The 24,583-nt window shown below is 42.6% G+C and overlaps 1 protein-coding gene and 1 pseudogene across 4 annotated transcripts in view; both read left to right on the top strand.

Moving 5' to 3' along the window:
* The window catches only part of LOC109566912 (ATP-binding cassette sub-family C member 4-like), a 727,713-nt gene that overhangs the window by 153,580 nt on the left and 549,550 nt on the right, over nucleotides 1-24,583 (top strand). The window contains exon 30 of one of the 4 annotated variants that reach the window (XM_070799903.1): nucleotides 3,074-13,109. The exons of the other annotated variants lie outside the window; for them this stretch is intronic. Coding sequence (XP_070656004.1) covers nucleotides 3,074-3,208 — 135 coding nt within the window. The 3' untranslated portion in view covers nucleotides 3,209-13,109. Of the gene's footprint in view, nucleotides 1-3,073; nucleotides 13,110-24,583 lie in introns of those variants that run through there. 4 annotated transcript variants of the gene reach the window in all.
* On the top strand, nucleotides 18,290-19,375 carry LOC139186150 (small ribosomal subunit protein uS12-like; annotated as a pseudogene).

Below are 24,583 nucleotides of genomic sequence, written 5' to 3'. Positions count from 1 at the left end.
TCTTCTTTATCACTGATGACATCCTGCCAGTGAAAATGGATCAAATTATCTTGCAGTGGGTCCATTTCACTTTTATGTCTAGGACAGCTGTCTGGAATATCTGCACATAAACAGGCTTCATAAACACATCTTCACTGAGCTTATGTAACTGACTTACTCATCCAACATAATGTATTTTTACTTAACCTACTAGAGCTTTATAAACAATTCAGGGTTGGGGTTCCTGGAGAGATCCTATGGGTTCAGGGATTGTTATCATACCAACTTGAATATGTGTTCTAGTTTATAGTTTATCTCGGGTTATGAGAAGAGTTGGGGACCTAACGGGAGATTGTAGGAGCTTTTTCTTATAAGGAATGTTAAAAATCCAAAGTTATACCTATTTTTCTGTACATAACAAGAATTTGGATTTGCTTTATGTTTATTTATTCTAAAATATCTAGAGTCTTTGACTAAACCAGTAAATGTAAAGGCTAAGTTGGTAAAATTCTATTTCTGGCCTTTTTTCAGTCTGTGTCCCATCTCAGCTCTTGTAGCCCCTATGTGAGCCTTGGCTTTTAAGTTTTATTAGGTTCCATTTGTTTTTCCTTTTATTTCTTTTGCTTTTGGAGACTAATCAAAAAAAAAAAATTGCTGTGATTTATGTCAGAGTCTTTTGCCTGTATTTTCATTTAGTTTTATAATTCCCAGCCTTATATTAGATCTTGAAGCCATTTTGAGTTTATTTTTGTGCATGATGTGAGGGAATGTTTAATTTCCAATATTTTCAGGTGTTCAGCTTTTCCAGTACTATTTACCATAGAAAATGTCTTTTTTCCAATTCTTGTGTACTGTTTCATAGATTAATTGATGTAGATGTGTGGAGACCAGTGTTTTAAAACTGCAGTTTTTCTTCTTCAACGTCAGGAGTGGTAGTTATGTTCTGCTATCTATGCTTAAGTAGAATTGCACATTTGAGACATCTAAATTGACATGCCAAGTTACAGGGCTTCCCTGGTGGCACAGATGGTAAAGATTCCACCTGCGATACAGGAAACCTGAGTTTAATCCCTGGGTCAGGAAGATCCCCTGCAGAAGGAGATGGCTACCCACTCCAGAATTCTTACATGGAGAATTCCATGGACAGAGGAGCCTGGTGGACTACAGTCCCATGGGGTAATAAAGAGTCAGACATGACTGAGCAACTTTCACCGAACATTTAAATTGTTATGCAGATGTGAAAGCGAAAGTTGCCCAGTCATGTCCGACTCTTTACCATCCCCACTGTCCATATGATTTTCCAGGCAAGAATACTAGAATGGGTTGCCATGCCCTTCTCCAGGGGATCTTCCCAACCCAGGGATCAAACCTGTGTCTCTTGTGTCTCCTTCATTGCAGGCAGATTCTTTACCCACTGAGTTACCTTGGAAGCCCATTAAGTGGATGAAACAGATTAGATTATTCTCAGACTCTTTTGAGAAAGCTGTCCTTAGCAGTGATTCACAGTAGTAAACAAATGATTAACAAGAAAATGGCATTTATGAGACTAATAGGTGTTTCCAATTAAATGCAAAGGATAAAATTAACTGTTGGGGGGGGGAAAACTATGTCTTATTTAGAGTTCCTGCATATTCTGTTCTTTAAAAAAAAAAAAAAAACACTTTTATTTATTTATTCCTTTTAGGCTGTGCTGGGTCTTCCTTGCTGCACAGACTTTTCTCTAGTTGCAGCGAGTGGGAGCTACTCTTCATTGCAGTGTGCAGACTTCTCATTGCATGGGCTCTCTTGTTGTGGAGCATGGGCTCCAGGCATGTGGGCTCAATAGTTGAGGCTCCCAGGCTCTAGACCACATGCTCTGTAGTTATGGGACATGGGCTTAGTTGCTCTGTGGGATGTGCAATCTTTCTGGACCAGGGATGGAACACAAGACTCCTGCACTGGTAGGCAGATTCTTTTACCACTGAGCCACCAGGGAAGCCCATCCAGCATATTCTCTTAATATGCATTTATTCCAAATATGACCTAAATGAAGAATTAAATACTACTGAACATCAGAACTGTTTTTATAAGTATATCACTTGGGCCAATTTTTTCAGACACTTTTCCCCCATCCAGAATCATTAACCAAAGTCACTAATAAGTAGAAAGGCAGAGTGAAGGACCCCTTCCTCTCCCTTTCAGTTTGTATTTAGCAGACTTATTAATGAGCAGTAAAAGGGGTGAAAGGGAAGCAGCTGAAGAAAGAAAGAAAGAAACAAGAAAAGAAAGATAATTTGTGGAAATAGATTCAGATCCTAGGCGGTTCAGGTTGGGCTGGACCCATGTGCTCTGTAGGCCATGATCACTGGAATTTGGAGCTCAAATTCTTTCTTGCTTCTTTAGCCTTATCCAAAGAGAAAAGTGGATTTCTAGATATTTCTTCTGTGCAAAGCAGTTTTGCAAAAGCTGCTTATGTACCAGCTCCTTTTGCCAGGCTTTCTCTTTCAGAAGAATACACTATGACCACATCCAGCTTCAAGAAGCATCTCAACCCCTTGGACAAGGATTCTGTTCCTCTTAGAAGCTGACACAATCCAGGATCCTTAAGAAATCCTGGGAGCATTTGCATTTTTCCACAAATATTGCTCAGATTCTCAAATCGACCATTAATTTGTTGTCAGGGCACTGCCCTCTGGTTTGTATGACATCAACCTATTTTTTAGGTAAATGGAGTTTGATTTTCTTGAGTAAACATATTTGCCAACTTTGTGTATCTGTAAAAATTTCCTCAAAGCTCAGAGTCTGAGTGCTAAAAGTGCTAATGATAAAACCCCAAATGCCCTGAAGAGAAAATAAGATGCTATAGAGTACCAGTAGCCATAGTCTAAAGCTTCTATTTTCTTTATTTCCTATAACATTATAATATTAAAAGGTCAGGTTAGGCCTTTGTCTGCCTAGTAAAACAAATTAATCAAACTATTAAAACATCAGCCAGCCCTACCACCCAAATAGATTTTCTGTTTCCCTATCCTGCCACTTTTTGAAATATTGTCTGAGTTATAATATGTTACTGGGAGACATTATGTACTAATGGGTTTCTTTTTGCTGTTTACAGGTTTTGGATTCAGGGAAACGGAAAGAAACTGGTCAGCCAAATAATTTGCTGCAGAATAGAAACAGTCTGTTTTACAAAATGGTGCAACAACTGGGCAAGAAGGAAGTAGCTGTACTCACTAAAAGAGCAAAATAGGACAGGCAGTTGTCATTAAAGTTTGTTTTCAGGTTCCCTCTTCACAAGATCTCTATCAGGGGTCTGATAACAAGCACTCTGTGGCCTTATAAACCTCCAGAGACTAAGCTTCATGAGTGGGTCTTAACAACACAAGGCGGGTTAAGAGCAGGTCTGCTGAGAATCTGCAGCAGAGGTGGGGGTGGGGTCAGGATGTGTGCACTCTTCTGTGTGCACACACATGTGCCTGTGACAGAGATTTCAGATTGGACTTCCACACTTCTGGACTCTGGGTTTAGATTCTCATAGAGCACAGACCACTCTCATTTTGCAAACCCTTTACATTCATTTTGATTTGTGCTCAGCATATTTGTGATGCAAGTTCTGTCAAGGAATATCCAGGAAACTTGAGATTTCAGGGGATAATTTTTGAAATATTCTTATTCTAGGAAGATCCTCCAGGGAAAGGTGTAGGTCTCTTCTGTTTTCTAATCTGTGAAGAAAACTTCTACATGATACTGTCAGCTTCTCCCTAATTCTTTGTTGTTTAGACTTAGGTGTATTTGCCACTCACCACCCCCAGGCTTACTCTACCTTCTAGAAAATGAAATTGTCATCAGGACAAATCAAGAACTCACAATACCATCACACTGTAATCTGAATTGTGCTTGAAGGTTTACAGAGCACTTTCTCAGAGATGAGGTGTGTGAAGCACTAAGTACTGTGCATGGTGTGAGGAAGGTGCTCGATGGGTAACACTCAGGTCACATGACATCTTCCTAAGAAAGGTGAGATGGTAACTGAGGTCTAGTTTAGGAGATTTAGCTATTGTCAGACAGCCATCTGTAAGTTTTTCTGGAAGAAGGTGGGAGTGGGAGTAGGATTGATGGGAAGATGGAGGGAAGGAAGGTCTGGTGTTCTCGACCCTTGACATGTGTGGTTTTGGGTGGGATAAGGCTTCCAGCTGCCTGTAGTAAGGCTTCCCCATAGAAAACTCATCTCTAAGTATTAAATTATGGGTGTATTTTCTATTCTTCATACTTTTGTGCATTTCCCAGATTTTCACTTGTAAGTAGAATAGGATTACTAGTTTAATATTTTAAATGTCTCAAAGAAAACATGTCCCAGTATCCTAAGTACTACTATATAAAAGATGTATCTAAAATGTGGCCTTAGTTCATCACTGTCTCATCTCAACCCTCCTTAGAAATGAGGAAATGCAGAGCAGTACCGTCCACTGCTCATACTGTAGGTGACTTTCTGGGTTGCAGAGCTGACTGAAGAGATGGCAGAGTTAGAGTTCATACTTAGGTTTAGGGACAAGGAAGTCTGTGTTGTGAACATTTCCAAAGTACTTATATTATATGCAAGTATAGAGTGTGTGTGGACAAGGCAATGGCAACCCACTCCAGTAGTCTTGCCTGGAAAATCCCATGGACAGAGGAGCCTGATAGGCTGCAGTCCATGGGGTTGCTAAGAGTCAGGCATGGCTGAGTGACTTCACTTTCACTTTTCACTTTCATGCATTGGAGAAGGAAATGGTAACCCACTCCAGTGTTCTTGCCTGGAGAATCTCAGGGACGGGGGAGCCTGGTGGGCTATGGGGTGGCACAGAGTCAGACACTACTGAAGCGACTTAGCAGCAGCAGCAGCAGCAGCATAGAGTGTGTGTGTTAGTCGTCAAGTCACGTTTGACTCTGCAACACCATTGTCTGTAGCCTGCTAGTCTCCTCTGTCCATGGAATTTTCCAGGCAAGAATACTGGAGTGGGTTGCCATTCCCTTCTCCGGGGGATCTTCCCAACCCAGGGCTCAAACTCCAATCTCCCACACTGAGGACAAATTCTTTACCATCTGAGCCATATATCACCCTATATATATATTTTTTTTTAATGCTTGAAATTCACAGAGCACTTTCATTAATTCGAGTGTCTGCCAGTCATTGAAGACTTGATAAGCATTTGTCATTTTCTGGGTAAGAAAATCACAAACCAAGCAGGAATCTACCAAACCCTTTTGGTCTTTCCACCGTAGGCATTTCACATCAGAAAGAGGTGTATCCACCTGTGTCAGAGTCTTCATTTAAACACTGTGTTATCATTATATATTATCAAGACATTGAATAATGAGAAATAGATCACAGAACTTCTGATAGATCCAGATCACATAAGATAATAGGTTTCAACAACTTCATTTTACAGGTGATGAACCTAAGGCCCCTTAGAAGGAAGGTGGCCCTATGTATATAATTGGTGTTAAGTTAGTTTGCAGAAGACAGAGAATTAGAAATCTTTTCTTTCGGTAAATGTTTTAAATCAAGTGTAACATACATATAAAAACAGACATGGGTCATAGAATTAGAAATCTTGTGCTTCCTGGTCTAGTAATCCTGCACCTACTCTAACAATATTCAGGGTAAGTTACATTTGTGTAGTTCTTCTCAATTTATTTTACATTGTTCTCACATGTATGATTTCACGTAATCTCATCATGGTCCATTTTTATCCATGTCATGGTTGGGGAGAGTGGGTCCAGGGCTCACCTAAGGTCACAAAGCTGGTCCAGGAAGCACAGAGGGGCAATTGCTGGGGGAGGCTGAGGGCCACCCTAGGTACTGTGTTCTGTGTCAATTCTGGGAACACTGCTTCCTTCACGTGGTAGCCAAGATGGGGCCATCATGCAAGTTCACAGAGTGGCAGAACCTCACTGAGTTGTAGTCCTGCCACGGGGTCAGGTCACCTCTACAGAAAAAAAAAAAAATGCATTTCTTGATCCTCATCCCAGTTGAACATCTTCTTGACATTATTTCTGCATACTCTGCATCCTCTTAGGTAAGCTCTCAGATTATCATGTTTTTGGATGTGCAAGCATCAGACACCCATGCATTGTTCAGAGCTATAACACCAGGAGCATTAGCCTAAGTCATCAAAATTTTCACTCTAATAGAACAGAATTCATTCATATGAAAAGAAAACTCAACAGGTGACAAAAGGTGCTTCCAAGTCACACTTTTAAAAAATACATAGTTCAGGGGAGCTGAATCACTGTCTGATTGACCCTTTTAGATGATCCATGAGATAACAGAGAAATTACATTTCAGATACACAAAGCTGAAGGGGCATTAGTTTGCTAGGACTGCCATACAAAGTACCACAGAGTAGACAACTTAAACAACATAAATTTATTTTCTCACAGCCCTGGAGGATGGACATCTGAGGTCAAGGTGTCAGTAGGGTTGGTTTCCTCTGAGGTCTCTCTCCTTGGCTTGGGGATGCAGTCTTCCCTCTGTGTCGTCATAGGGCCTTCCCTCTGTTTGTACCTATGTACTGATCTTCTCTTCTTGTAAGAACTCCAGTCTATTAGATTAGGATCCACCTGTTTGACTTCATTTTAACTTTTTGCCTCTTTAAAGAGCCTGTCTCCAAATGCAGTCACATTCTGAGGTACTGGCAGGTTTAGGACTTCAACATGTAAAATTGGAGGTGACACAGTTCAACTCAAACAAAGAATAAATGCCTGTCATTCATTCTGTTCTGTGATGAAGCAGACCTGGTTGAAGTTTTTTGAAGTTTCTTTGCTCCTGGTGTGTAACAAAGGTGTTATTAATCTACTCATGAAATCACTTAATATAGCCCAGGAGTTACAAAATCCTAATATCTTAGTTCTAGGCGCCTGGATCAGTTTGAATCGATGGAGGAGGCACTTAGCATTCATGTGGCCTTGTGTCCCCCGAGGCCTCTTTGACTCAGGTCCTCACCTGTGTGTAGAGCAGGGATTACAGCTCTGCCAGTTTCCTCACACTCATTACAGGGATCAGATGAGAGAACAGGTGCTTAAATGCTTTGAGACTATAGAGTGTTTTACAGTATATTAAAAAAAAAAAAGTGGGATCATTTTTCCAACCCACAGAATGGGAGAAAATAATAGCAAATGAAACAACTGACAAAGGGTTATTTTCCAAAATATACAAGCTGCCCATGCAAGGTTTCCCTAGTGACTCAGACAGTAAAGAATCTGCCTGCAGTGAGGGAGAACCCTGCAATGTGCAAGACCAAGGCTCAATCCCTGGGTCAGGAAGATCTTCTGGAGTAGGAAATGGCAACCCACTTCAGTATTCTTGCCTGGAGATTCCCATGGAAAGAGGAGCTTGGTGGGCTACAGTCCATGGGGTCGCAAAGAGTCGGCGATGCTAACACTATCACACTTCCATGCAAGTCAGTTCCAGAAAAACAAACAACCCAATCAAAAAGTGGGGGAAAGATATAAGCATATATTTATTCAAATAAGACATACAGATAGTTAACAAACATGAAAAAATGCTCAACATCACTCATTGTTAGAGAAATGCAAATCAAAACCACAGTGAGATATCACCTCACACCCATCAGAATGGCGATCATCAAAAAGCCTATAAACACTAAATGCTGGAGAGGGTGTTGAGAAAAGGGAACCCTCTTTCATTCTTGGTGAGAATGTAAGTTGATGCAGCCACTATGGAAGACAGCATGGAGATTCATTAAAAAACTATGAATGAAACAACCATATGACCAAGCAATCCCACTACTAGGCATATGCTCTGAGGAAACCAAAATTGAAAAAGACATGTGTACCCCAATGTTGTAGCAGCACTATTTGCAATAGCTAGAACATGGAAGCAACCTAGATGTTCATTGACAGATGAATGGATAAAGAAGCCGTGGTATGTGTACACAGTGGAATATTACTCAGCCATAAAAAGGAACACATTTGAGTCAGTTCTAATAAGATTATTATGAACCTAGAACCTATTATATAGAGTGAAGTAAGTCAGAAAGAGAAAAACAAGTATCATATACCAACCTGTATATATGGAATCTAGAAAGATGGTACTGATGGAATTATTTGCAGGGCAGCAATGGAGACATAGAGAACAGACTTATGGACCTGGTGGGATGGGGGTGGGGGGAAGAAGAGGGTGGAATGTATGGAGAGAGTAACGTGGAAACATATTACTGAATGTAAAATAGATAGACAGTTGGAATTTTCTGTATGACTCTGGGAACTCAAACCTGGGCTCTGTAACAATCTAGAGGGGTGGGATGAGAAGGGAGGTGGGAGGGAGGTTCAAGAAGGAGGGGACATATGTATACCTAAGGCTCACTCATGTTGATGTTTGGCAGAAACCAACACTGTTCTGTAAAGCAATTATCCTTCAATTAAAAAAGAATTAAAAGGGGTCATTTTTAAAAAGGCTGTAGTCAGAAGCCTTGCCTCCCAACAATAAAATAAATATATCCATAGTTCTTCTAAGTAGCTTCAGAGTCTAAATCACAGATCCCCAACCACTGGACCACAGACTTGTACCACTCCATGGGCTGTTAGGAACTGGGCTGCACAACAGGAGGTGAGTGATGGGCTGGTGAGCAAAGCTTCATCTGCTGCTCACATTGCACTGGAACCTCCTCCCCTCCCACCCCTGTCCTGTCTGTGGACAACTTTTCTTCCATGAAACTGGGTCCTTGGTGCCAAAAAGGTTGGGGACTGCTTCTGCAAATGATTAAAATGTATTTTTAATAATAAGTTTTGAAACAAATGATACATATACTACCAGTGTCCAGCCCAGTTTGGATCCAGGGATTCCCTCGCTAGGACGGCGTCGGTGATTAAAAGAATAGATAAAGAGATAAGGAAAGAATTTTGCAGTTAAGAAAATAGAAGAGAGAAAAGAGGCTGATATTCCTTGGTTTACGCAGGAAGCCAATAAAGCCCCAGCATGGGACTTGCTCTGTTCACGTAGGCCGCCGGAGCCCTCTCGAATCGCGGAAGGTGCCCCACCTTAGGCACCTTCTTGAGTGGGTCTTAGAAGCCCAGGCAGGAAAGTGAATGCAGAGGGCCCCTGTGCTCCAGGGAAATCAGCCTGAAAAGGAAAAGAGAAAGAACGTCAAGGGGAGACCAAGCCTGATGAGCAAAGCCCACACTTTATTTTCCAAAGTAGTTTTTATACCTTCAGCTGTGCATGGAGGATAATGGGGCAAGGGGTAGAGTCATGCAAGGTCAGCAATCCTTGATCCTTATCAAAGCCAGGCTTTCTTTCTGCAAACTTGTCATATGCAAAAAGTTTTAGGTGATTTACATCATCTTCTAGCCAGGAGGCCTGTTAACATTTTACGACCCTTTCTTCAGAAAACTTATTTTTCTCTAAAGGTGATTATTCTAAAGTCAGGTTCCACACTCCAAAAGTATTAGATAAAGTTGCATTCCTATAGGGCAAAAGTGTGGTGGGCTATAACAAGAAAAGGATTAACTCAAAGGTCCAAGGTTACAAACATTAAAGGTACTACTTACATTTCTATACACCAACTATATTAATCAATACACTCCCACGGACACAGTAGGTAAGGGATATGGAAATCTGGCAGCAAGCATTAGCTCAAAAAAGAAATCCTCTACTAGTTCTATTCTAACAATTTTAACTCTCTGAGAAGCTCTGCATTGTTAGAATATCTTAAGCTTCCCATGCCTCTCATGGTTGGGAGGCTGTGAATCTGAACATACCTGTCAGGCAAGCTAGAAAGTCATCAGAGGGGTTTGAATTGAAACACTCCTATTATGCCCAGGAGAATTATTAACTAGAGCTCTAAGTTAATTTTCTTCAGAGAAAGGTGGTCGGGGATAGCCCCCCGTTAATGTCAGGGGAGTTGGTAAAAGTTATAAAATAGTAAAACAGACAGATTTTGGTTTTGGGGTAGATGCTCAGGCAGGTCCAGGGAGGGGGAGGCCCCTTGAGCTCTGACTTGCCTTGCCCATCAGAGCTCTCCCGCATGACCTTGTCATGGGTGGGGACTCCTGTGCTGGCTCCCGGCAATATACTGCTACAAAATTTAAAATCTTTTAAAAATACTTTTTAAGAGTTTATGAACAGAATGTAAGTCACCCTTCACTCCCGTCATCACAGAGCTCCTCCCCAGGTGGAGCCCCAGAACCACTGTTCACTGTCTTGTTGACTTCTGTGCATCAGGAAGAACTTGTGAACATGTGGTCTTCCTGTTTTTAAGCAGAGGTGATAGCTATTCTTTCCTTTTTCAGCTAATATTATAGTTCACATTATATCAATGCATATAGTTGTCTCATTCCCTTTAATGGCTACATAGTGTTACAGTTTGGAGAAGGCAATGGCACCCCACTCCAGTACTTTTGCCTGGAAAGTCCCGTGGACAGAGGAGCCTGGTAGGCTGCAGTCCATGGGGTCACTAGAGTCAGACAAGACTGAGGGACTTCACTTTTACTTTTCACTTTCATGCATTGGAGAAGGAAATGGCAACCCACTCCAGTGTTCTTACCTGGGGAATCCCAGGGACAGGGAAGCCTGGTGGGCTGCCGTCTATGGGGTCGCACAGAGTCGGACATGACTGAAGCGACTTAGCAGCAGCAGCAGCAGTGTTACAGTTTCTCCATTTCCTACTCCTTATTTTCAATACTTGTCAAGCAGAGTTTTTAAAACATAGGGATTACAACCTGATATTAACATCCAAATTTGTTGTGCTCATATTATGTGTGAACATGAGAAACCCTTGGGCAGACAATATTAATAGATTTCCCAGCCTTTTTGTCACCCTGTGTTTATCTCCAGGCTTTGAGTTAGCAAAATGATTTTACTTACCAATTTGCTCTAGTGATAAAACTTATTTGTTAATCAGAATGATCAGAACTCTAGTGGATCTACAGGTTGTTTGGCATTAAGTTCAGCCCCACTGAAGGTTCTAATGGGGCTACTTCCTCCATAGAATAAACACACCCGTCGTTTTAAATTGTGTCTCCAGTAGTGATACGATTTGCTTCAAATGAAGAAGTGGACCTAGAAATGTGTTGCCTTAGGAGAAGGACTCTAAAACTCTTAAACATTTTGTTTTTGTCTTTCCCCATGCCCGGGTGCATTTTGAAGGAAATAGCCAGATATCACTCAGAGTGATTGTGTGGTTTTATGAATGTTATGAATGTCCAGTGGACAGCACTCAGCCTTAACAATTTTTTAAAATATAAATTTATTTATTTTAATTGGAGGCTAATTACTTTACAATATTGTATTGGTTTTGACATACATCAACATGAATCCACCATGGGTGTACACATGTTCCCCAACCTGAACCCCCCTCCCACCTCCCTCCCCATACCATCCCTCTGGGTCATCTCTGTGATTCTACCATGACTTCATGTCTATTCCAAAGGCATTTTTCCAATAGGTTTTTGCACTGCATAAATTATATTATACTTTTTTTTTTTGCATTAGCAACAAATATTTACATATCACAAGATGGTTTTTTTTTCTATATTTTTTTCCTCCACCTTCACTCAGTGATTTCAAGCTCTTGCAAACGGATTTATTATCTTTATTTATATCTTACAGTATTTTCTTTTTTTATCCAAATCAGAGTGCAGGCCACCAATAAACCTGTCTCCCAGGTTCTGTGTCTTGAGAGACTTCAGAGCCAAACTCATTTTCTAAGATTTGAGAAAAAGTTGTCACAGATTTTTTTTTTTTTTTTTACTGTTTCCAGAATTACATATTACTTTCCAATTATGTCAGGGCTTCTGTTTACTTGAAGACTGTGTGAAGTTGCTGTTTTGTGTCACTACTTCCTTTAACACTATGACCCATTTTTCCACTCAAAGATCTCTGGTTAAAATACTAGAGATAACTAATAGGAAAAACATACGATATGTGGAGTTTAAGTGACATTATAGGAAAGAGAGGTGTTGCCCTCCAAAAATAAAATATGGTTAAAATATAGAGCAATATTTTATGTTTGTCTCCTGTGTCCCCTGCATTGCAGGCAGATTCTTTACAATTGAGCCACTGGGAAAGCCCTCTAAAAGAGAAGAAAGAGAAAATATGCTTTCTCAAAGTAGGAACCCTTCCTTGGATTTGCTCATGAAGCACAAACGTGTGCTAGACTGTCTTCTAGATACAAGATTTAATTTTTTTTTACATTAAAAAAATGTGGTAAAACATATATAACATAAAATTTGCCATATAACCATTTTAAATCATACAATTCAGTGGCATTAATCATGTTTACAAGGTTGTGCAACCATCTTGTCTAGGTAACTTTTGGTAAAAGTTGTTATTTCTGCAGAGTCATTCTGGTACGTTTCATTTTTCTAGAAGTAGATTTGTTTCCTGTGAGTTTTGAGCTTAACTGGCATATATGTATTCATAGTATCTTATATGCTTAATCTCTGCAGCATCTCTGCATCCTTTTGGCTTTTAGTTTTCTTTAAGCTTTCACTTTTTTATTAATAATCTTGCATAACTTTTTCCTATTTTCAAAAAAATCAACTTTTTGTTTTATTGAGGCTCTTTTTTTTTTTCCTCTAATTCTTCACATCATTTTTCCTTTCCTTCAACTTTTCCTTTGAGATTTTTTTCCTCTAAACTCTTAAATTGGAAACATTAATAATGTCATTATTTTTCTAATATAATTATATGAAGCTGACTTTTTTTTCTGAGATCCACTTTAGCTACAACCTACAAGTTTTGATACTTACTACCAATCAATAGTCAAAGTATTATGTATTTTCTAATTATTAATTTAATTCATTATATCTTTTGTCTATGGGTTATTCATAAGTATAATATTTTCTAAATTTCAAATGCTAGTGGATTTTTTTGATTAGATTGAACCATGTGGAACTGCTAACATCCAGTCTTTTTATAAGCTATAAAATGGCACTTTCATATGGTTGAACATAATCATTTTCTTTTGTTATTAATATATAACAATCTCATTTTGGTCAGACCACATTAGATTGTGGATTTTAAACCAAAGGTAACCACATTCACACAAAAAGTCCTTGTTTCTACCATTTTGTATTTTATTTGGGGGTCTTATAATGTTATAAATATGTATGTAACCAGTAATTTTCAAATAAAAATGCTCCCCGAATACTGGAATGTTTTCTGATACATGCAGGTTAGTTCTCTAGGATGCAGACTCAGATGAAGTTTAGTGCTGAAATGTGTATCAGGGGTACCCTTGGGGTCAACACTGTGGAATCAGGAGGGACGAAACGGGATAGGGCAGAGGAACACTGGCCAGATGACCTTAGCTGACCACATAGGGGTCTGGAGTGATGATGGCTTTCCAGGGTTGTCCTGACACATCCGTTGGCCAGGCTGCCATACTGCTTCCTGTATGGGTAGCGCACATAGGCTGCTTCCAGAGGGGCTGGTGGTTTAAACTTGCCCACTGGCAGCACTTCAGTGCTGGACAGTGAGTCTTTGAAGGGAGGTCAAGACAGAACATCTCCATGTTCCCCCCACAGCATGTATCACAGCTCAAGAGGTAGGTGATGAGGGTGTACTGTGGGGGAAACTCTTGATGACTGATGTCTAAGTCAAACGGTGATTTAGTGATTCTCCTCAATACCCTCTGGTCTGAAAAATAGAGGAGAATGCCCATATAAGGGAGATATCCTCATTCTCCAGGGTCAGCCTAGTTGTCACCTCTTCTAGGAAGTCACCATCCTAGGTAACTCGTATTTCCCTAGGACCCTGAGCGCCTCTCGTTTGTTAACCATGCTTGGTTAGCGTCCTGTTGTCTCCATCCTGAGACACTTCATCTGTAAACAAGGGGCCTGTTCGTTCCATTGTGCACTGCTTCTATATGATGTAGCCTAGAGGTTAAAGCGTCTGCCTCCAATGCAGGAGACCTGGGTTCGATCCCTGGCTCAGGAAGATCCCCTGGAGAAGGAAATGGCAGCCCACTTCAGTATTCTTGCCTGGAGAATCCCATGGGTGGTGGGCTACAGTCCACGGGGTCACAAAGAGTCGGACATAACTGAACGACTTCACTTTCACTTTCACCCTGATTGTGAGTGTTCACACGTGGTCTGTTTTCTCATTAAATCAAGTGAGAGTAAGACTTGGAATTATGCCCTATCCGCTTTTTAATTACATCTTCCAGCACAGTGTGCATCATGTAGGGGGTGCTCAGTAAATGGTTGTTGAATGAATAAATGTTGACTGAGAACAAACCTTCCTTTTCAAATTTATAATTTTGAAATTCTAAGAGGTAGCCTGGGATAACAGACAGCCCTGGCTTTGGAGTCAGTCACACTGACCTGCCTGTCAGGTCTTTCTCTGCTCTCACCAGCAGTGTGGGTGCCCAAAGAATGTACTGTCCAGAGTGGGACACTTGAGAGTGACGGGAAACCGATAACCAGCCAAGATTCCAGGGAAATAAACTGGCACCATCCTTAATAAAATGGGCTCTGGACACCCTACAGCCATGTAGACTTAGTTTCATGCTTGGGAGAGTATCTTAACCTCTGCCTCTCAGCTACTTTGTCTGGAAAATGAATATAATTCCTGCTCTTGAACCATTGCTTTGGTTGGGATGATGGATGGACCAGGAGCATCCAATGACACAGGGTGGAATCACTGACCTTGGTGATTCTTAATCACCACGAGAAAAGAGCAAAATGGGTGTGGATGAAGGAGGTTTGTGGACTGTAGAAGGTGTATTTGAGGAGGTCCTCATCTGATGGGCTAAACAAGACTGTTCCTCTTGTTAAAATGACACCAGCACATGGGGAGGAGCACAAGCTCTGGAGTCAGCCTTCCAAGGACAAATCCGGGCTCCTCTGGACACTAACTGGGTTTAGATACGATGTCAGCTTCCTGCTAATCATGGGCTTTTAAGATTGGGAAGTCCACTGTGCTTCAGCGTCTTTGTCTGAAAGTTGAAGTGGGGATAGTATGATTCTCAGAGGGCTGATGCAAAGATTAACTATGACAGTGACACGCCCAATGTGCTGTGCACTAGTGCCACTCCGTTAACTGTTTGTAACCAGGCTAGAAGTATGCACAGGAAATTTAAGAAAGCTAGAAACTCAGAGCCATCAGCTATTGCTGTGACATCCGCACTTAGGATGGTGGGATCCTGAACATCCCAGAGACCAGTGTGACTGTTGCACTTGCAGGGGGAGGGGCACAGGGCTGAGTTGCACACTAGCTGTGCACAGTGTTTCAGTGATTAGGTCACAATGGACTGAAAATGTGAAATTAGATAAAACTGATGCTTAATCCCAGACAGGTGAGAAACACTGCTTTTGAACAATGCTGGATATGTGATTAGCTGTCGATCAGTACTACCCTCTCCAGCTCTACCCTTGTTATTAATTGTTATCATCTTACTTATGCTTAAAATGAGACCATATGGGCTTTCAAAAGGCCCTATTGTACATTATCAATATTTTAATAGCATTAAAAAGTTGGAAATAATTAAATTTCTCTTTACGTTTAGAGGTGCCCCCCCACCAAAGCTAATACTGTGCATGTATTTATACTGATGCTATTCTTGAATTTCCTTTCTTTGAATCAGCAACATTGTCCTAAAGTTGAAGAAGGTACCTGGAAACACAACAGGCTACTTTAAAACTATTCAGAGTTTTTTAAACACAAGATTTTATGTGTGAGCTCTTAATTTTCCTTTAAAAACAGAAAGAATAGGGATTAACTGAGCTTTTGTTTTTTAAACCTGATGTTCTAAGGAATTTTTTTTTTTCTGAAAACTAAAATAGCAATGTGTGTTGAAAGCTGGGATAAACATATATTTATTTGAATTCAGACCTAAAAAATAACATTACAAGAAGGAATAACATGCCCAGCATGATGAGACCTCCATCTGTACTTCAGACCCATCTGACTTGCTTTACGAGTCAAACTGGGATTGTGTGTTTGTGTGTATGTGTGTGTGTGTGTGACTGTGTGTTTTAAGAACCAAGGTTAAGACACACTAAGAATGTTTTACACAAAGTTTACATTGAATAGTTCTGACTAAATTCACTCTTTCACTCAACAACCATGCTCACAAGTATCCATCCCAATAGGTGGAAGCTTGGGGTATTCCAAAACAGTGTTTGATCCAAAATCTAATCATATTTAATTCTGGAGAACATTATGTGAAAAACATTTTTAAAATTACATTTTGCAGACTATCTAGACAAAGAATGAGTCTCCTAGATGTAGTTTAAATCACATTAGAAATGTCACGAGTAATGATAAACAGAGGATTGAGGGTCTTTAAACCCTACATTTCACAACAATAAAATTTTTTTAAAATCTGAATTTATATTGATTCCAATAAGACAGAAAATAGGAGGAAGGGAAAGCTCTTTTTTTTTGCAGTAGAATGCCAACTCACAAATCTAAACAGATTTACATAAAAGTACCATATGGCAGCCATCATTGTCATAAATAATTCAGACAAATTTCATCATTGGCTGAATAGACAGTGAATGTTTGGGGGTTGGGGAAGACATGGCATTTTCAAGGACTCAAAATATTTTCTCAGATTAATTCTTTAGGGAAGAATTATATTTTTAAGTAGAAATATCTGGCAAACACCAGGCTAATCAAGTAACCAAAATAAACATTACTATAATGAACCTAATGACACCCTTAGCTTTTTTTTTGTTCATTTAAAAATTTATTTATGTATAGTTGACTTACAATGTGTTGATTTCTGCTGTACAGCAGTGATTCAGTTACACAGATACATACATTCTTTTTCATATAAATTAAATCAGGGTGACAATGTACAGCTTTGTCATACTCCTTTCCTAATTTTGACCCAGGCAGTTGTTCCATATCCGGCTCTAACTGTTGCTTCTTGACCTGCATACAGGTTCCTCAGGAGACAGATAAGGTGGTTTGGGATTCCCATCTCTTTAAGTTTTCCAGTTTGTTGTGACCCACAGAAAGGCTTTAGCATAGTCAATGAAGCAGAAGTAGATGTTTTCCTGAGTAGAGACCATAAGGCCCCCAAAGCCTGGAAAAACACTTCTTGGTCCTTTACAGGAAAACTCCGCCCGCCATGCTCCAGATCCCTGCTATTTTAAGCCAGGCCTGTGGACCAGCGTCCTTGGCCTACCCTGGGAGGCTGTTAGAACACGGAATCTTGTCTCTAACCCAGACCCACTGACTCAGAATCTCCGGATCCCAGGTGACTCCTGCTCCCAGTATAGTCAGAGAAGTGCTGGTTTAGAAGCCCTGCTCCATCATTCTGTGGCTGCACCCTCCCCAGGGGCAGGCAGAGAGGACCAGGGGGTGTGGCCACCTGGAGCCCCACCCCCTCCAGGCCATACTCTGAGCACCTGGACCCCCAAATCCCTGCTCCCAGAGCCAGTGCCCGCCTCCCTCCCGGGGCCCATGTCCCAGCCTGACAGGAGGTAAAGATTCAGCTCTTTAAGGGGCGGAAGAGGGTGGTCTGAGCTTGGTCTTGAAGGCTGGGGGTGCTCTTTCTTGAGCAGCAGATTGTTCAGGGCACAAAGAGGGTCAGAGCCAGAGGTGGGAAGAACAGGGGGAGGGCTGGGGGCTGGGGCGGCTCCTCCCTCTGCTGTCCCGCCTTCTGGCTTGGAGCTCAGTGTCCAAAACCCAATCTGCCAGGTTTTAATAGTTAGGAAGGTGTACTTGACAACTTTGATTGACTGATTTATAACTTTTAACTGTTTAAACGTGTAGTATGGGCTTCATCTGTACTCTTGACCTGGGGCCACGGATGTGAGTGACAGGTCTGTTAAATGCTTCTCAAAGTTTGTTCAGAGGACCCCCCTGCATCAAAACCCACTGGGTTGTTGGTTAAAAATTCAAATTCCCAGGCCCCACTATGTGACCTCCTGGATCAGATCTTTGGGAGTAGAGCCCAGGAACCTGCATTCTGACCCCTCCTCTGGTGACTCTGATCCACAGCAGAGCTACAGGAGCACTTATAATGAAGGGGGGGCGGTGGGCATGGAGGGGAGCTGCCACAAGTGGTGGGAAGTGTCAGGGAGAGAGAGGGAGTCCCAGGTCAGAGGTAAGTGCTGACCACGAGCTCACTCCCTTCCTTCTTCTCTCCTGATTCTCCTCACAACCTGGCCTGACCCCACCCCCGGGAGCTGGCTGCAGGGAGAAGCTACCAGAATGGGACAAGGGTGTCCTCCTGCCGACCGTGGGGCTCTCGGGGGCTGCCCTGCAGAAGGAAGGACCCGAGTCAGGGGCAGTAGGAGCAAAGGGACTGTGAGCGCCATGAGGGACCTCATGGGCCCACCCAGGGAGTCAGGCTGAAGCCACTGAGCGGTCTTTGGGCAGGGAGAACTCCTGGTCCCGCGGGACACACATGGAGTGGGGACAGAATGTGGTCCCAGCTGCCTGGGCTCACAGGCTGCATCTGTCAGTTAGGAGTCCTATGACATTGATCAAGGTCTTAAAGTGCTGTGAAATGGGGCTTCTAATACCCTCAGAGCTTGTGTTAAAATTAAATATGATATTCTTTTGTTCAGGCCCGTGACACTGGCAGAATGAGCAAGTGTCACGGTTTTCATACTGCCAGGAATTTCTGTAACCACCGACAAGCTCAGAAGCGGCATGGTAAGTAGTACAAGAAAGCCCATTTGGGCACAGCCCTGAAGGCCAACCCTTTTGGAGGCGTTTCTCATGCCAAGAGAATTGTGCTCGAAAAAGTAGGAGTTGAAGCCAAACAACCAAATTCTGCCATCAGGAAATGTGTCAGGGTTCAGCTCATCAAGAATGGCAAAAAATCACAGCCTTTGTACCCAGTGATGGTTACTTGAATTCTATTGAGGAAAATGATGACATTCTGGTTGCTGGATTTGGTTGCAAAGGTCATGCCATTGGTGACATTCCTGGAGTCCGCTTTAAGGTTGTCAAATTAGCCAGTGTCTCTCTTTTGGCCTTATACAAAGGCAAGAAGGAAAGACCAAGATCATAAATTTGGATGAAGAAAGCATGATAGTAATAACTTTTTATATACCAAAAAATAATTAAATGTGATAGTTAAGTAAAAACACATCCTGGCACACTGAGCAGAATAAGTGGTGGCTGCTGTTTATTGGGATGCTCATCACCTTACACCTTTGCACTTCTTGATGCTCGATATCATAGGCACTTGTTACTGGCTGTGCTCAGTCACATCTGACTCTTTGCAACCCTATGACTGTAGCCTGCCAGACTTCTCTGTTCATGGGATTCTCTAGGCAAGAATACTGGAGTGGGTTGCCATTTCCTCCTCCAGGGCGTCTTCCCAACCCAGACAAGGAACTTGCCTCTCCTGTGTCTCCTGCAGTGGCAGGCCGATTCTTTAACACTGAGGCTGGGAAGCACCTGTCACTGGCTGATAAAACCAATTTCCTCAACACCCCCCCCCCAGGGGTGCTTGTGGTAAGGTATCTGCCTGCAACTGTAGGAAACCCAAGAGATGCAGGTTTCATTCCTGGGTCAGGAAAATCCCCTGGAAGAGGAAATGGCAACCCACTCCAGTATTCCTGTCTGGGAAATCCCATCCTCTGCCATGGGGTCCCAAAGAGTCATCATGACTGAATACACACACCACTCAGACCCCAGGCACAGGAAGACTCCAGTCACAGAGCTGTTATAGACTTGTGCTTGGCCAGTGGCCTGGAGCTCCTTGAGCTTCCCTATGCAGGAGAGACTCCTGAAGTTACTGCTGAGCTGCTCATCCTGTATGGCTCCTAAGATTTCCCTCCCAGCAAGCCACACCTTGGGACTCAGGCTCAGGTTTGTGGTGAACTAAGGCTGTGGTGGTTTGGTCGCTAAGTCATGTCCGACTCTTGTGAATCCATGGACTGTAGTCTGCTAGGCTCCTTTGTGAATATGGGATTCTCCAGAAAAGAATACTGGAATAGGTTGCCATTTCCTTCTCTAGGGGATCTTCCCGAACCAGGGATTGAACCTTGCAGCTTCTGTACTGGCAGGGAGATTCTTCACCACCAGAGCCACCAGGGAAGGCCAACTAGGCTGGGCTCCTATAAAACTTCCAATACAGAGTGAAGTAAGCCAGAAGGAAAAACGTAAATACAGTATACTAACACATATATATGGAATTTAGAAAGATGGTAACAATAACCCGGTGTACGAGACAGCAAAAGAGACACTGATGTATAGAACAGTCTTATGGACTCTGTGGGAGAGGGAGAGGGTGGGAAGATTTGGGAGAATGACATTGAAACATGTAAAATATCATGTAAGAAACGAGTTGCCAGTCCAGGTTCGATGCACGATACTGGATATTGGGGCTAGTGCACTGGGACGACCCAGAGGGATGGTATGGGGAGGGAGGAGGGAGGAGGGTTCATGATGGGGAACACATGTATACCTGTGGTGGATTCATTGTGATATTTGGCAAAACTAATACAATTATGTAAAGTTTAAAAATAAAATAAAATTTAAAAAAAAAAAAAAAAACACTTCCAAGGACAACTGTGTTATACTAAACATTACCACCAGGGGGCAGAAGAATCCATGTATCCAGGTGAGCAGCTTGGAAAGGCCATGGAATGAGGGGCCAGTAAGACCTCTCAGCGGGCAACAGGTATCACAGACCCTCACCTCACCCACCTCATACACCCTAGACACAGAATCACCTGATTTGTTTACTCTGTTCCTCGTCCAGATAGAGTCCTTATAGCTAAACATGGCAAAGGCTTGTGGTTTGTAAAATCACGAGGGGAGCTCTGTAAATCCCAGTGCTGAAGCCTCATCTCAGTTACATCGGAATCTTGGGAGAGATAAAGCAGGAGGCAACGCTTTTTAAAACCCCACAGGTAATTTCACCCTGCAGCCAAGAGAGGACCTCTGTTGGAAGCAAAAGATCTCATTTCTTCCCAAATGGCAGTAACTTTCATTGCTAGAAAATGTTACTCAGTCTTGTCTGACTCTTTGGAACTCCATGGGCTATTAGTTCAGTTTAGTTCAGTTTAGTTCAGTTCAGTCACCCAGTCGTGTCCGACTCTTTGTGACCCCATGAATTGCGGCACGCCAGGCCTCCCTGTCCATCCACCAGAATTCCATGGAATTCTCCACGTAAGAATACTGGAGTGGGTTGCCTATTCCCTTATCCAGGGGATCTTCCCAATCCAGGGATCAAACCCGGGTCTCCTCCATTGCAGGCACATTCTTTATCATCTGAGTCACCAGGAAAAACAGAGATGGTTTGATTTCTTCCTACTTTGTTACTGACCCTTTCCAGTCAGACCCAAAGGGGGGCTTGGAGTCCTTTAACCAGGTTGTGTGTGTGCTTAGTCACTCAGTCATGTCTGGCTCTTTGCCCTGCAGGCTCCTCTGTCAGTGGGATTTCCCAGGCATTTTTGGAATGGGTTGCCATTTTCAGTTCCAAGGGATCTTCCTGACCCAGGGATCAAAGCGAGTCTCCTGCACTGGCAGGCAGGTTCTTTACTGCTGAGCCACCTGGGAAGCCCCTCTGCCAGGTGTGGCTTGTCCCAATAGAATGTGCTCTAGAGGACACACTCTCTCCTAATAGCACTCCTGGGACTGCTGTGTGTGATTCCTGTCAGCTAGGGGATGGAGGGGTTCTCACAGGACAGGCTCAGCTGTGCTGCTCGTGGCTCCAGGTCGTAATGCTAGGTCAGCATTTCTGCACACAGCCCCCTTGCCACCATTTTGAATCATAGAGCTGGGCTCAGTCTCTGCATTTGGCCCTGGGGCCACCATCTTGAATCATAATGCTGGGCTCAGCATCTCTCCACATGGCCCCCTTGCTGCCATCTTGAATCACAGTGCCAGGCACAGAGACACACAGAGCCCTCAGACCTGAAGTGTCAGCGCAGCTGTTTCACACCAGGGAGTCTTGTCTGAAGGGCCAGGTGTGAGGCTTCTGCACGAGGTGCCCTGTGAGCAAGTGAAACAAGACTCAGCACAAAGGGAGAGAAAAAAAGTGACACTTTATTTCATTATCCAGATTCTACTTTTACTCCCGGGGAATTGTTGATGGGCTTTGTTGATGACTGTTCCATCACAGCCCAGCCTCCCTGAATATTAAGGGCCCCACCTTACCTTTAATGACTGTTTCCTTTGTTACCTGTGGAGATAATGTTGATGAAGAGAAAGAGGCCAATTTCTCCCTATTCCTGAATGTTCAATAGGAAAGGTATTGATATAATCAGTTTTGTTTGTTTTGTTTTCTTTAATGCATAAGGTAACTCCCTCTTGGCTGGGGCTTGATATTGCTCCTGAAATAAGTGGGAGTCCCTGGTGCCCTTCATCTGAGGAAGACAACCTGGTATTGCTTAAATGGGAAAGGGAAGGACATAGGCATCAGGATACACAGAGAACCCTGTGTAACCCCATACACAGGTATGGTCTTCAAGATGACAGGCTAAGATGGCCTTGTCACTATGGAAACAATGTATCCATGCTTTTGAGACAGGAAGGAAGAGGGGCGCATATATTGAGAAAAACAGGATCCCACAGAAACTGGCTTGATCCAGCTAATCAAGATGGTGTTGAGCGTGGTCTGGTCTCTGATCGTGCATTATAACACTAAAGTCACTCCCCTCTCACCATGGCCGGTGCTGTGATAGTTCAAAGGCTGACCATAGAAGGCCAAAAAGTGATACTGAAGGGGTGGGGGGCGTCTGGCTGCTCGCTGCTCAAAAGCCAATAAAGAGACCAGGTTGGTGGAAAAGAACTTTATTTTAGATGCCAGTATGTATGAGTGGGGGGAGGGTGGGCACCTGTCCAAAGGCTGACTGTCCCCACTGTTGACAATTAGTGGACAAGAACTTTTATAGGCAGAGGGAGAGGGCTATGAGTATAAAGAGCAGAGTCAGAGCTACAGTCGTCTTGAAATTAGTCATGTTGGTCTGACCAGTGTCACCTTGATTGTTTTAAGTACAGCTAATCTTCAGTTTCTGTGATTGTGGTTTTCAGTCTGTCAGGATTGCTGGGTGAAATATCAATCACCTCAGATATGCAGATGACACCACCCTTATGGCAGAAAGTGAAGAACTAAAGAGCCTCTTGATGAAAGTGAAAGAGGAGAGTGAAAAAGTTGACTTAAAGCTCAACATTCAGAAAACTAAGATCATGGCATCCAGTCCCATCACTTCATGGCAAATAGATGGGGAAATAGTGACAGATTTTATTTTCTTGGGCTCCAAAGTCACTGCAGATGGTGACTCTAGCCATTAAATTAAAAGACCCTTCCTCCTTGGAAGAAAGTTATGACCAACCTAGACAGCTTATTATAAAGGAGAGACATTAATTTGCCACCAAAGGTCCATCTAGTCAAAGCTATGATTTTTCTAGTAGTTACGTATTGATGTGAGAGTTGGATTATAAAGAAAGCTGAGTGCTGAAGAATTTAAGTTTTGAACTGTGGTGTTGGAGACGACTCTTCAGAGTCCCTTGGACAGCAAGTAGATTCAACCAGTCCATCCTAAAGGAAATTAGTCCTGAGTATTCATTGGAAGGACTGATGTTGAAGCTGAAACTCCAATACTTTGGCCAGCTGATGCAAAGAACTGACTCATTCGAAAAGACCCTGATGCTGGGCAAGTTTGAAGGCAGGAGGAGAAGGGAACGACAGAGGATGAGGTCGTTGGATGGCATCACCAACTCAACGGACATGAGTTTGAGTAAACTCCAGGAGTTGGTGATGGACAGAAAGGCCTGGTGTGTTACAGCCCATGGGGTCACAAAGAGTCGGACACGACTGAGTGACTGAACTGAACCAGTTCTCAGACTATAAGACACAACTGTGTCCCACAGTTAAGTCAGTTCTGACGCTGTCTGCCTGGAGTTTTTGCTAGACCTTGTATAGGTCAAGGACCCAGTCCCACAATACTACTCCTTCTTCTCAACTTCAGAAGCCAGTGGTGAGTCTAGGTGGTTACCTGTTCTTCTTATGGACTGATCATAAATCAGGCTTCCCATAACCCCCTCCTTGGGTTTGTAATTTTCTAGAGTGGCTTACAGCTCAGGAAAACAGTTTACTCAACTAAATCACTAGTTTATTATAAAAGGATTCAACTGCAGAACAGCCAGATGGAAGAGATGCAGAGAGCAAGGTAGGGGGAGGGGCAGGGGCTTCCAGGCCTCTCCAGGTGAGTCACTTTTCCTGCACCTGCACAGGTGCACTAGCCGGGAAGCTCTGTGAACCCCATCCTATTGGTTTTTTATTGAGGCTTCATAGAAGCATACTTTAGGCAAGACTGGTTAATGCATTGGCCATTGGTAATTCAACTGTTTCCAGTCCTTCTTCTCCCTAGACATGGAGGGTGTGGCTGAAAATGCCAACCCTTTAATCAGGTGTTTGGTTTTTCTGACAGATTAATTTACTAAAACTCAGGTGTAGTTGAAAGGGGCCTGTTATAATTATCAAAAGATACTTCTTCACGCTTACCTTAAAGCACCTAAGGGTGTTAGGAGTTCTGTGCCAGCAACATCATCAAGACTAAATACATATTCTAATTATAAGTCACAACATCACAGTCTTCAAGGTTCATCCACGCTGCAACGTGTGTCAGAATTTCCTTCCTTTTTAAGGCTGAGTGATATGACATTGTATGTTTATACCACACTTTGTTTTTTCATTCC

Source organism: Bos indicus, chromosome 12, assembly GCF_029378745.1.
Source record: "Bos indicus isolate NIAB-ARS_2022 breed Sahiwal x Tharparkar chromosome 12, NIAB-ARS_B.indTharparkar_mat_pri_1.0, whole genome shotgun sequence".
NCBI lineage: Eukaryota > Metazoa > Chordata > Mammalia > Artiodactyla > Bovidae > Bos > Bos indicus.
The sequence above is the reverse complement of the archived record's forward strand: the minus strand, read 5'-3'. Positions and strand labels throughout refer to the sequence as shown.